General features: G+C 64.1%; 1 protein-coding gene across 2 annotated transcripts; it reads left to right on the top strand.

Moving 5' to 3' along the window:
• PFN1 (profilin 1) lies at positions 1 to 10,348 on the top strand. 2 transcript variants are annotated; one of them, XM_053259566.1, is made up of 3 exons: positions 1 to 69; positions 8,891 to 9,083; positions 9,880 to 10,348. In XM_053259566.1, exons 1-3 carry the CDS (start codon positions 16 to 18, stop codon positions 9,975 to 9,977), a joined length of 345 nt encoding a protein of 114 aa, XP_053115541.1. In that variant the 5' UTR covers positions 1 to 15; the 3' UTR covers positions 9,978 to 10,348. The 2 variants fall into 2 exon arrangements, with proteins under 2 accessions (XP_053115541.1, XP_053115543.1); XM_053259568.1 differs by lacking the exon at positions 1 to 69 and adding an exon at positions 5,094 to 5,458.
• The last annotated feature ends 1,260 nt before the right edge of the window (positions 10,349 to 11,608 follow it).

Raw genomic sequence — 11,608 nt, 5'->3', positions numbered from 1 at the left:
AGAAAAGGAAAGAAAATGGGGGAAGCAGCACAGCCCATCCTCCAAGCCGGGGCCAGACCTGCGTCTCAGGTAACCCAGTTCCACAGAACATGGCAGCGATTGATACAAGTAGTGGAGAAAGTGGGCAGAAGTGTTCCTTTCTCTCCCATAATATTAGGGCTTGGGGCAGGGGTCACCCAGTGAAACTGATGGGCAGGAGACTCAGAAACACAGGAGACACAGTGCACAATGAACATATGGAACTCACTGCCACGTGAATTAACGGTGGTGATGGCTGGTGGCTCAGATATCTTTGAAAGGGGATGAGATAAATTAATGTAGGAGGAGAGACTTATCGCCACCTAGGAGTCACAACGGCTCTGTCAAGCCTCCCTCTTCAGAGACTGAATGCTGCTGAAGCTGAGGTGCTAGGGGAGGGCTGTTGCCTTTGTGCCCCACATATGGGGTTTCTTGCAGCATTTGGTTGACCACTGCGGGAAGCCCCGTGCAGAGTGGGATGTCCGAGAGCTTCTGCTGCCTGAGGCGAAGGACCTTGTGGGGGGGGCCCTCCACCTCAACTGTGGGCAGGTGCTTGGCTTTCTCAGGCCCGGCTGCCAAGGCCCAGATTTGCAGTAACACGTGAGCAGGACTCTCAAACTAGGCCACCAAAGAGTGGGGGGGTGGTTGCGCTGGGGGGCAGGGAAAGAGTGGGGCAAGGAGGGGAACAGGTACAGCATGCCCCTGTGGGGTGAGGATGGCCAGTGGCAGTGGGCTGCAGGGAGGCCCATGGGCTGGCCCCTGTGGTGGCGAGGGCCCAGTGCTTGCTGCCCCATGGGTTGTTCCTCATGGTCGCTCCTGACCTTTGGGGTCTGATCCAGCAGGCCTCAACGCAGGATGGGCAGGAATACTCAGCCCCCCCCGAGGAGTCCCAGCTCTCCTGGCTCACCCCCTACTCCCCAAATCCACAACAAGGCCTCCCGCTCCCAGTGTGCCCACCAATCCTGGGCGTGATGCGCCGCTTGCTTCTCCCTCCCGCTGCAAGAATTCCTGTGCAGTCCCTTCTAGAAGGGGAGCTCCGGGAGTCTGCTGGAGCAACAGCAAGGGAGAGTCGCTGCTGGGGGGTCCCTTCCAGAGGGACTCCTCTTGTCTTGATCATCAGTGGGGCCACAGACTACAAGCATCAGCTTGTATTTCACAGCCATGGAGCAGACCAAACTCTTGCTTTATTTTTCTGGCATCCGCGGTTAAATTTCCAGGCGTTTTGCTCCTTTTCCATTCTGGCTGACAAAGTGTTCTGTGGAATGCAGAAGCTTGCTAAGTGGGCCCAGCCCCATGTCCTGGAATTCACTTGGTATGTCTAGCTTCCTGGGGCTGCAGAGAAACCTACCCAGCTTGTAAGAGGCCATGGCAATGCATCGGCATTACTCAGTATGGACAACCCCCCCACCCCCAGTTTGACAAATCAGCCTGCTGGAAAGTTCCAGTCCCTTTGCAGACTCTTTTGCAAGGAGGCAGGTGCTGGGTCTTCCGCTGTTCTCTTCTTCATCAGGGAAACCGCAGAGACTAAAGCGGTAGTCGTTGTAGGGGAAGCTTGCCAGCCCCCAGGCGGGGCTTATGGGCCTGAGAGGGACCGAAAGGCAACGCACAAGCGACTCGCCACAAAGGTTGCTGCTGTTGAAGGGAGATCAAGGCGGGGTGGGTGGCTTGTTGCTGTGGGGGTATGGGTGGGAGTGGGGGGGGATTGGTCTGGGTCCAGATCTGGCCCATGAAGCAGGCGGCCAGTGTCTGGAGCTGGTGGGCGGACTGGCCTGGGGGCGGGGGGAGTGTGTGCCACCTGGCCTGCCCAGAAGATTCCCGGGTCATGGAAGGACAAGACCGGGATCTATGGCAGGCGTGAGTTGATTAGCCGAGATGGGCCTAGGAAAGGCGGCTAATCTAATCAGCCCTTCCCCACGAGCTAAATGGCTTAGGTGAGAGACACGGGGCTTACGGGGCAAAGCACTAATCTCCTGGAGTTCCTCCTGGCCCTGAAGGCCAGCCCGGTGGAGGCAGCCCCCTGTCCAGAGGGGAGCCCAAGGAGGCTCAGCTGCCTCTCCTCCGCCCCCGGCTCCATTTGCCCCTCTCCCCCCTGCCCTGAATAAGAGCCCCACGGCCTGCAGGCTGGCCATCTGCCGGGTAGAGCGGTGTGGTTCACCTGACAAACAGCCTGCGGGCAGCAGCACACGGGTGGGAGAAGGAGGGGCACACGCAGCCTGGAGAGGAGAGGCAGCCGTGCCTCCTTTGCCCTCACCCCCCCCGCCCATCAGGACTACTAGCCACTGCCGAGTCCTGCACCCAGGAGGGCGGCCTCCCCAGGCTCAGACGGCACGCAGGGCTCCCGGCTCCCCCCCGCAGGGCTGCAAGGGACACCCCCACCCCCACCCCCGCATTCCAGCTCCTATCAGCAGAGAGAGACAACTTCCTCGTCCAGGCCCGGAAGTGGGGTGCGCATAACAGCGGCTGCATCTGGTTCTGTGGCTGCGTGGGGCACCTTCACCTCCTCCTGCCCCAGTCCCCTCCCCTGAAGCCACACAGCCTCCAGCTGGTGAAATCAGACGGGGTGGGGCTGAGACCAAGGAAGTGCAGGGGCCATGCTGCAGCCATGACACAGCAGGAGCGCTGCTCTCCTGGGAGACTTGTGGGGCCAGGGGGTGGGGAGCTGCTGGCCTGGACCCAGAGCGGTGCTGAAGCCACCACCTGGCCAGCCCGCCAGGCACCAGCAGGAGGAGGGCTCTGGCTTTCAGGAGCCTACAGTCGTGTGAAGCCAGGCCAAGGCCCTTGATGGGCCAAGATCCCTGCCTTGGCCTAGGGTCACACAATCATGCTAATGTTGGTGACCCACATTAAACCTGGATTCAAACAACTGCGTGATGAAGAAGAGGCATCCTGTCATGTTATTAACACCTCCGGGGAGCTGGGATTATTGTCCAGCTGCAGCAGGCAGTGGCTTGGTTCACACAATGGCTTGAATCTAGGTTTAAATTCCATCACCAACATTAGCATGTTCGAGTGAACCCACACCAAGGTGGGAGTCTCAGATGACCCCTGCTCACTGGGCAAAGAGGCACCTCTTAATGTGGTGATTCTCTTGATTGAGCAGGGGGAGAGCAACTGGCCCTCTCCACCCCTAGCACAGTACTTCCAGTGACAATCTTTTTAGATTGTGAGCCCTTTGGGGACAGGGAGCCCGCTGATTTCTTTGTTATTTCTCTGTGTAAACCGCCCCGAGCCATCTTGGGAAACAAAACAACATTGGTAATCTTGGTGTGGCGGTCACACAAGCATACTAATGCTGGCTACCAACTTTAAACCTAGATCTGAATGTTTGTGTGAACCTCTCTCTCTCTCTCTGTAGACTGGGACAGGCAGGCAGGGTGAGGGTGTCACAGATATCAAATTGTGCGTCATTTTGCCTAAGCCTGTTTGGGAAATGTGATGAGCAAAGGGGCACCTCTGAAAGTGGTGACTCCCTTATACAGTCCATTATTTAGCAGGGGGAGAGCAACTGGCCTTATCCAACCTCAGCAGAGCATCCCTCCAGTGGCTGTCGCTGGTACCTACTACCTCTCCCGCACCTCCCTTTTAAGACGGTGAACCCTTTGGAGGCATAGAACCAGCTTATTTGTGCTTCTATGTAAACTGCTTTGAGGACTTTTGTTGAAGAGCAGTATGGAAGTAGAGTGTCCCCTTTACTCTGCTGCCCGTGTGGGCTGAGCATTGCCAGTGCTGGATAAAGCAGAGGCACAGGTCACAAGCCAGCACATGGCATCTCCTTAGCTGTCCCCACTTCATAATTTCCCACACAAAGGGCAGGAGCAAGAGACAACCCGCCCCTCTGCCCAAGAAAAAGACTGGGCTGGACTTGGCCCATCTAATACTCATACCCTGCAGAAGCCTATTGTAACCTCCACAGGCACATCCCCTGGGCTGGAGGAAGAAGACGGGGTCCCTGGGCCGGCTGAGGAGACGCAGCCTCTCCTTTCAAGGGAGGCGGGTCCAACCAGGTTTTTTTTTTGGGGGGGTGGGGGGGAGAAGAGTCGCAGCAATAGCAAGGCCAGGCCCCTGCAGTGGGAGAAGGGGGGCAGGCCCCTCCTCAGCTGGTTGTTGCCAGGCGGCAGGAGAAGGGTCCTCCCGGCTTGAAAGGCGAGTGGGGCTGGGGGCCAGGCCAGGGTGGGCGTGGAGGTGGGCCTGCACTCTGCGTATGCTTGCAAGCACTCTGGTCTCCGCGAGGGCATCCCCACCCCCTCCCCAGCCAGCCGGTCCCGCGAGCAGCAGCAGCAGCCTCTCTCTCTCTCTCTGCCGAGCGGCCTCTGCCCCCCTCCGCGCCCGCTTTGCTTTTGCAACAGCCGCCCTCGCAATCCAGTGGTGGCTTCTGAGGAAAGGCACTTGACAGCCCAGCTCGAAAAGAGTCCCCCCGCCGCCGTCGCCGCCGCCTTTCCCGCGGAGGGTGCAATGGAGACCTGGGGTGGGGGGCGCCGGGGGGAGAACGCAGAGAGCCGGGCGCGGGGGTCCGCGTGTCCCTCCCTCCCTCCCTCTGGACCAGGGCGGGGACTGGAGGCCCCAAAGGGCGCGGGGAGCGAAGCGCCGGAGGGCAGGGCGGGGGAAAGGGGGGCCGGGAGGGGGGAATGCAGCAGCAGCAGCAGCAGCAGCGAGTGCCCTGAAGAGGGCGCGGCGGAGGCGGTGTGTCAGGGCCCCAGGAGCTGATGATCTCGGGAGGAGAGCCGAGACAACCGAGGCCCCTGAGCATGGGCAGAGTTGTCCTGGTCCTGCCGGAGCAGCCCAAGCCGCGCAAGGCACCGAGCAGCCCCCTGCCCCGGCGCTTTCAGCGCGCGGACATGCCGCCTCATGGCTGGCCTCCGTCCCCCGAGAGGGGAAGGGTGGCCCGTGCGCTCTAACAGAGAAGGGGCGGCCGCGGCGCTGCTGAGATCCCGCTGCTGCTGCCGCCCACGCCTATTTGCCTGTGCGAAGCGCCGCCCCGCGCAGCGAGCGCGTCAGCGGCCCTCTCTCTCCCCTGTCTGCCCCGGCGCGCCCCCTGGCGGCGTGGCCGCCTCCGCCGTGGGGCGCCTGCGCGGCCCGGGCCCCGCCCTCGCGTCCGGCCCTCGCCTTCTTCTTCGCCCGCGCGGCTCGCTGCGGCTCCTTCGCCCGCCAGAGGAGCAAGAAGCAGAGCCCGGCCCGCCGCCGCCGCCGCCGCCTCGGTCCTCCTCTCCCCCGCGCGCCGCCAGCCAGCGGGCCCCGCCGCCGCCGCCGCCGCCGCTCCTCCGCTCGGGCTCCTGCCTCCTCCTCCTCCTCCTCCTCCTCGACCGCCAGGATGAGCGGCTGGAGCTGCTACATCGACAGCCTGATGGCCGACGACACCTGCCAGGACGCGGCCATCGTGGGCTACAAGGACGCGCCCTCCGTCTGGGCCGCCGCCCCGGGCAAGACCTTCGCCAACATCACGGTCAGTCGCGCGCGCCTGCAAGGACCCCTCGCCGCTCCCCTTCCCCCCGTGCGCGGGGCCGCCCCGCGAGGAGCCCCCCTCCCGCCGCCGCCGCCGCCTCCTTTGTGCAGAGGCGCCCCGCCCCACGGGCGCCCCCTCCTCCCTTCCTCCCTCGCCGGCCCCGGGGCTGCTCTGCGGGCGGCGCGTCCCGGGGAGAGGGAGGCCGCCGCCCTGGTTTCCGGGAGCTGGGGGTGGGGGTGCTGCCCTGGGCTCCGCAGGGCGGGAAGCGGGCCCTGGGGTGTGGCCGGCCGCGAGCGGGCGAAGGGCCCGGCACCCCGCTCGCCCTCCGGCACGTGGGCTGCCCTCGCCCTGCCCCGCCCCAGCCGTCGCCGATCTCCCCCGCCCGGGCCGTGCAGGATGTGGGGCAAGCGGGCCGCCGCCGCCGCCGCCTCTTGAGCAAAACAGGATGCGGCGGGGGGCGGAGAGATGCCGCGGCTGCAGGAAGGGCAGCCCCCTTCCTCCCCCACCCCTTGCCCGGCTGGAGGCGCGGCGGCGGCCGAGGCCGGAAAGAGCTCGCCAAGTTCCCGCAAGTTGCTCGCCGCTTGCAGGCGGAGGCGGCGGCGCGCCAAGTGGGCTCTGCCCGGCCTCCGCGCGCCTGGAGCGGCCCGGTCCTTCCTTCCTTCCTTCCTTCCTCCCTCCTTCGCCCGCCCCCGCCCCGCCGCTGCCACGTCCCCAAGGCGGGATGCTCGTCCCCGCCGGCAGCTCCTCTGGCAGCCGTGCCGGGGCGGCTCTGGGCCTCCGCTGGCCCCCCGGCTGCGGCGCTGGGGAGGGGGCCTCGGGGGAAGGGCGGGGCGGGGGCGGCCAGCGGGCTGGCGGCCCCGGCGCACTGGGCCTGCCCGTCAGGGGGACCGCCGCGCTGCCTGCAAGCTGGGCCTCCGTCGGGAGAGCTTTACCTGGCGCATGGCCGGCCTGTAGGCAGCGCGCGAGGCGGGAGGGGGCGCCGCTGGGGCGTAGAGGGAGCCGCTGGGTCGCCGCCTCCTCCGCCCGGCCCCCTCGCGTCCAGTGGCCCGCCAGGAGGAGACATTCCTTCCCCGATTTGGCCGAGCGAGGAGGCGCGCGGGGCGGGGGGCTTCCCTGGCGAGCGGGGGCTCCTGGGTCCCGCCGGGAGGGGCTGTGCTGGGGGAGTCCCGTCCGCCGCCAGAGGATTAAGCGCCTCGGAGGGGGGAGCGGCCTTCTCCTTTTCCTCCTCCCCGCTCGGGGGTGCGCGCAGTCTGCGCCCAGAGCCATGGCCTGGGGGCGCGCAGGCTCGGCAGCTGCGGGGGTCTTCCTGCTGCTGGCGCCCTCCGGACCCCGCTCCAGCGAGCGATTGGGCGGCGGGGCAGCAGGGAAAGGGGAACAGCCGGCCGCCCCCCCCCGCTTGTTCCTCTCCCATCTTTAGCGGAAGTGCTGTGTGCGCGCGCCGCTCTCTCGGGGGGGGGGAGAAGGAGGGAGAGCCGCTTGAGCAGCTTCTCGGATTTCTTCGAATTGTGCAACTTCGAGGGGAGCTGAAGCCTTCTTCAGCGGGGGGGGGGGGCAGTCTGCCGCTTGCCTCCCTGGCGGAGAACAGGCAGGAATTGCGGGAGGGGGGGTTTCCTCCCAGGCCACGAGGGTTGGGCCTCCCTGTTTGCACCTCCGGGCCAGAGCCCAGCAGCGGCCCCTTCTGTTGCCTGTCTTGGGGGAGGCTAAGGCCGCCCCCCTCCCCAAATAACCCTGGGTGGGTGGGTGGTGCCGGCGGGAAGGGCCAGCTCTTGGTGGAGTTCCTCCTCCTGCTTCTGTTGTGCGTCTGAGTTAATGTGCAACCTGGCAACAGCCCTTGGTGCTGCCAGCTGGGTGCCCTCCGCCCATCCCTAAACTGGCTCAGGCAATACCGGCCGACAGGGCAGGCAGTGGGCAGCATCCAGGCGATTAGTCATGACCAGGCCCCACTGGAGTTGGGACAAGTTGATCCTGACTAACTAAGGCCCTTGGGATTAGTCATGGCTGCCTTGGGACCTTGCACGATCCCCCCCCCCGGTGTGTGTGTGTGTGCGGGATGCCAACTCTTGGGTTTCAGTGGGAGGGATGCCTGCTCCTGCATGCAGGGCTGGCGTTTAGAGTCCATGCATGCTACTTGAAGCAGGGGCTAAATTAGGGTGGTGTCATGTTGCGGGTGGCACACAGTCCCCTCTGTCTGTGGGCAGGACCCCTTTAGAGTGGGTGGAGAAGGACCCTTGGCTCCCCAGCTGCTGCTGAACTACAACTCCCATCATGCCTAGGGGCAGTTGCCCCTGGGGTTGGTGGGAGTTGTAGTTTAGCAACAGCTGGGGCTCCTAGGCTGCTTTAGGGCAACATTCTTGCTGTTTCTGGGTCTAGCGCGCTCTGTCCATGGCCGAGCTGGCTGTCCAAGCAGCCCGGGTGCCGCCTCCCCGCCTCCTGGCCCTCAAAGCGGAAGAGAGCCCTTTCAGCTGGGTGGTGTACCAAGAGTCCATCCTTGCCGGCTCTCACGTGTTCACCTAAGCCAGGGTGATCAGAAGTCTTTATGTGAGCACTGATCCCTTGGGCCAATAGTGCAGGATTACTGAACTGTGTGCACCCCGGGAAACTCCTGCAGCGGCACAGCAGGAGTTGGGCTCCCCCCATCCCTGCCCTTTTGGGGTGGGGTGTCTCTGGCCCAAATGCTTCCGAGGCTTGCCTAAGGAGCTTGGGGCTGGCCCCCTGTGTCCTGGCCTGTGTAGTGAAGCGTCAATCTGGCCTCCGGATCTGCATGGGGTGCCACTGGACGGGGTTGGTGGGCAGTCCTTGGCGGGGGAGAAGCGCTTTCTGTCTCTGTCCGCCTTGGAGGGGGTTGCTGGAGGTGGGTGTGTACACACACGCACGCACACACGCGCCCCCCCCCCCCACTGGTGGCTTAGGCAGCCTGTTCCCTGCAGCTGCTGGGTGGAACAGGTGGGAAACCTGCCCCCTTTCCCCCATTACATCCGAAGTCTTTTCTCCCCCTGGAATGCCCAGGAGTCTGGGATCCTGCCCGTGTCCCCAAGGGTGCCTTTCTTGCCACATCATTGCCTGACTAGGACTCAGGCGGGGGCTGGGCCAGGCTGCAGGGGTTCCATTTCGGTGGTTTGGGTGTGAAGGTGGGCTGCTCAGTAGGGCTTCCGCTCCCCCCCGCCCAGGTGTCAAAAAGGCCTTAACCCTACAGGAAATGGTTGTCCACCCGGGTGGGGCCGTCTGGGCAGACGGGGGTGGTGGTGGTGGGGTGACCCTGCTGAGGAGAGACTGCCCACCGGAAGCACAAGCCAAAGAGCTGGGGGTCCCTGACCAGAGAGCGGAGCCTGGGTTGGAGTCCCCGCCTGCCCCCCTTGATCCGGTGCGGAGGAGGGAGGGAGGCGCTCTCTGGGAAGCCTGCCGATTCTCACCTGGGGCCCTCCATCCTTGCAGCCTGCGGAAGTGAACATCCTGGTGGGGAAGGACCGGAGCAGCCTGTTTGTGAACGGGCTGACGCTGGGCGGGCAGAAGTGCTCTGTCATTCGGGACAGCCTCCACACGGATGGCGAATGCACCATGGACCTGCGGACGAAGAGCACGGGCGGGGCCCCCACCTTCAACGTCACAGCTGCCATGACCAACAAGAGTGAGTTGCGGGGAAGAACCAGGGACTTGGGGATGTGCCCCCCCCCCACAGAGGCTCTCCCAGTCTCTTGCAGCTGTCCGGAGCTCTTCCGCTTGGGGGGGGGGAGGGAGCATTCCTTCCCCCAGCCCAGCAGCTGTGTCGGGCCACTTGCGGTGGGGGGTGGGGGAACCGACAGCTGTGGTCTAATCCAGCCCCTGTGGGGAGAAGGCAGCCACTGTTGGAGGCCCGTTGGGGCAGCTGGAGAGCACCAGCCGTCTTGCTCAGCGGGAGCCAGGCCTGCAGCGGGGGGAGTCCCGCCTGGGAGGAGTGGTGGCCAAGGGTTGGGCAGGGGTGCCCCAGATGCCTCGGCAGGAGCCGGGGCCTGTCCCACCTCCCTCCAGCTTGCCCAGCCTCCTTCCTCCTGCTGGTGCATGGGCATGTGCAGATGTTCAGAGCTCCCTCCCGAGTATCCACTCTCGCTCTGTCCCGGCAAGAGTTCTTTATTAAGTTGGTCTCTCCCCTTTTCCTGGAAATGCCTGAAGTGGTGCGTCTGGAATAAACTGTAGAGTACAGGGAAAAGGGGCCTGGAAAGACCTGAATAAAATAAAGCAGCAGCAGCAGCAGCAGCAGCAGCAGCAGCAGCAGCGAAACATGAAATCCAAGACAGGGAATTGAATGGGGGACGTTCCATGACTCGAGCCCGCAAACTCTCCAGCTGGCTGGAGTGGGGAAACTCCCCCTGGCTGCTGCAGCCGGGGGGGGGGGGTGGCTGGGCCCCTCTGCTGACCTCCCCTCTCTGGCCTTGCCTCCCCTGCAGCGATAGTCGTGGTGATGGGCAAGGAGGGCGTCCACGGCGGCTGCGTCAACAAGAAGTGCTTTGAGATGGCCAACCACTTGCGGCGGTCGCAGTATTGACCCGCCTGCCTCGTCCCGCCTGCGGTACTACTGATGGAACGGTGTCAGGATGTCCACGGTGGCTGTGACCGCCCGGGGCCGCCGGCCTTGCCATCATGGGATCGAGCCCGGCGCCGGATCGCCGCATATTCCAGCCCTCTGCCCCACTCGCTGCCCCTCCCTCTCCTGCTTCCCAGTTTCTATAATTTTTTCTAATCCCTCCCCTGACACCCCCACACTTCTCCCTCTCCCCCCTCCCCTTTTTCTCTTTTTGCCATTTTTTCTATCACAAATCCTTATTGCTGCCAAACTTTCTGGTTGTTACAAGGTGTAGTTTTTTTTGGTTAAGAAAACTATATTGGAACAAGAAAAAATAAAGAAATTGAATTCTACGCAGCGTGTGTCATTGGGGGACTCCAGCGGGGCTGCTTATCCTTTGGCTCCCAGATCAGGGCACAGAGCCCTAGGCTGCCTGTGGGGCCACCCCAAGGGCCAGGATGAGACCTGCTCCTCTTCCCCCCCCCACCCCCAGGCCTGCAGGGTCCAGGGCCCAAGAGGAAGGGTGCAGAGGGCTGGGGCCAGCATCCCTGGGTTCTCCCAGGCTGTCTTGGGCAGGCATACCTGGGGCCAAGGAAGCCACATTCCCCAGTGGATGCAAATAATCCCAGCCCGCCCTCAGAAAACAATTGGTTCTTGTTTCCGGGGAACAATGGGGGCCTGGCCGTCTCGGCAGAGGAGCCCTTGGCCTTGAGCCCTTGTGTGCACAAGCACAGGTCACACTTCATCTTTGGGTGGGGCCCCAGGAAGGATCAGTGAAGGAAAGTTCCACCAAATAACAGAGCTAATCTCCAGGTGCCAACAAGGGTGGGGTGCAAAGGAGGCGGCCCTGTTCCAGCGCGAATGAGGGGGGCTGGCTGCTCAGTGGGGCGGGGGAGTAGCAACAGGAGGCAGCTGGGCAGCCCCCCCCCCCGCTTTGTCGGATGAGCGGCTCCAGAACCCTCCACACTCCCAGCCGCCCCTGACCTCTGGGGGCTTGTGGCTGGCTGCGGTGAAGCAACCCTGGAGGTGGAGGGGCCCAGCTCCCCTGAGCTGCAGCGCTGGGGCCCCCCATGGCTTGGCCAGGGCGGTGGCAGAGTGAAGCCAGGCAGGCGGAGGGTGCCAGCCTTGCGGCCTCCCCGAAGGTGGGGCTCAAAGTCCAGCTGCACTGGCTGCTGCCCAGCCCTCCCTGCAAACATGGCTGTGTGAATCGGGTGGAGTTTGCTCTGGCCTGAGCAGCTGCTGGGGGTGGGTGGGCCTGAAGCGCGCCCCCCCCCCCCGCCGCCGCCGCCATGGTGCTGTCGGTCAGTGGTGGGCTGCAGGCAGAAGCCTCCGGGAGAGGGACTGCCCTGCCGGCGAGATTAGATGGGCCTGGCTGCTGCAGAGGGCCAGGCCTGAGTGGGGCCCCTCTTCCTTGCCAGAGGAGGTGGCAGCGGGGTGTGTGTGTGTGTGTGCGCGCGCGCGCGCGTTTGTTTCCCTCCCTGAACCAGGTGGGGAGGGGAGGGGGTTGCTGGCAAGGCAGCTGAACGCCAAAGGCAGGCAGCCCCGGCTCAGAAGATGTTAAAGCATCTAGCTCGTATACCACAAAACAGGAACGGAGCCTCCAAGCCCGAGAG

This window comes from Hemicordylus capensis, chromosome 6, assembly GCF_027244095.1.
Source record: "Hemicordylus capensis ecotype Gifberg chromosome 6, rHemCap1.1.pri, whole genome shotgun sequence".
NCBI lineage: Eukaryota > Metazoa > Chordata > Lepidosauria > Squamata > Cordylidae > Hemicordylus > Hemicordylus capensis.
The sequence above is the reverse complement of the archived record's forward strand: the minus strand, read 5'-3'. Positions and strand labels throughout refer to the sequence as shown.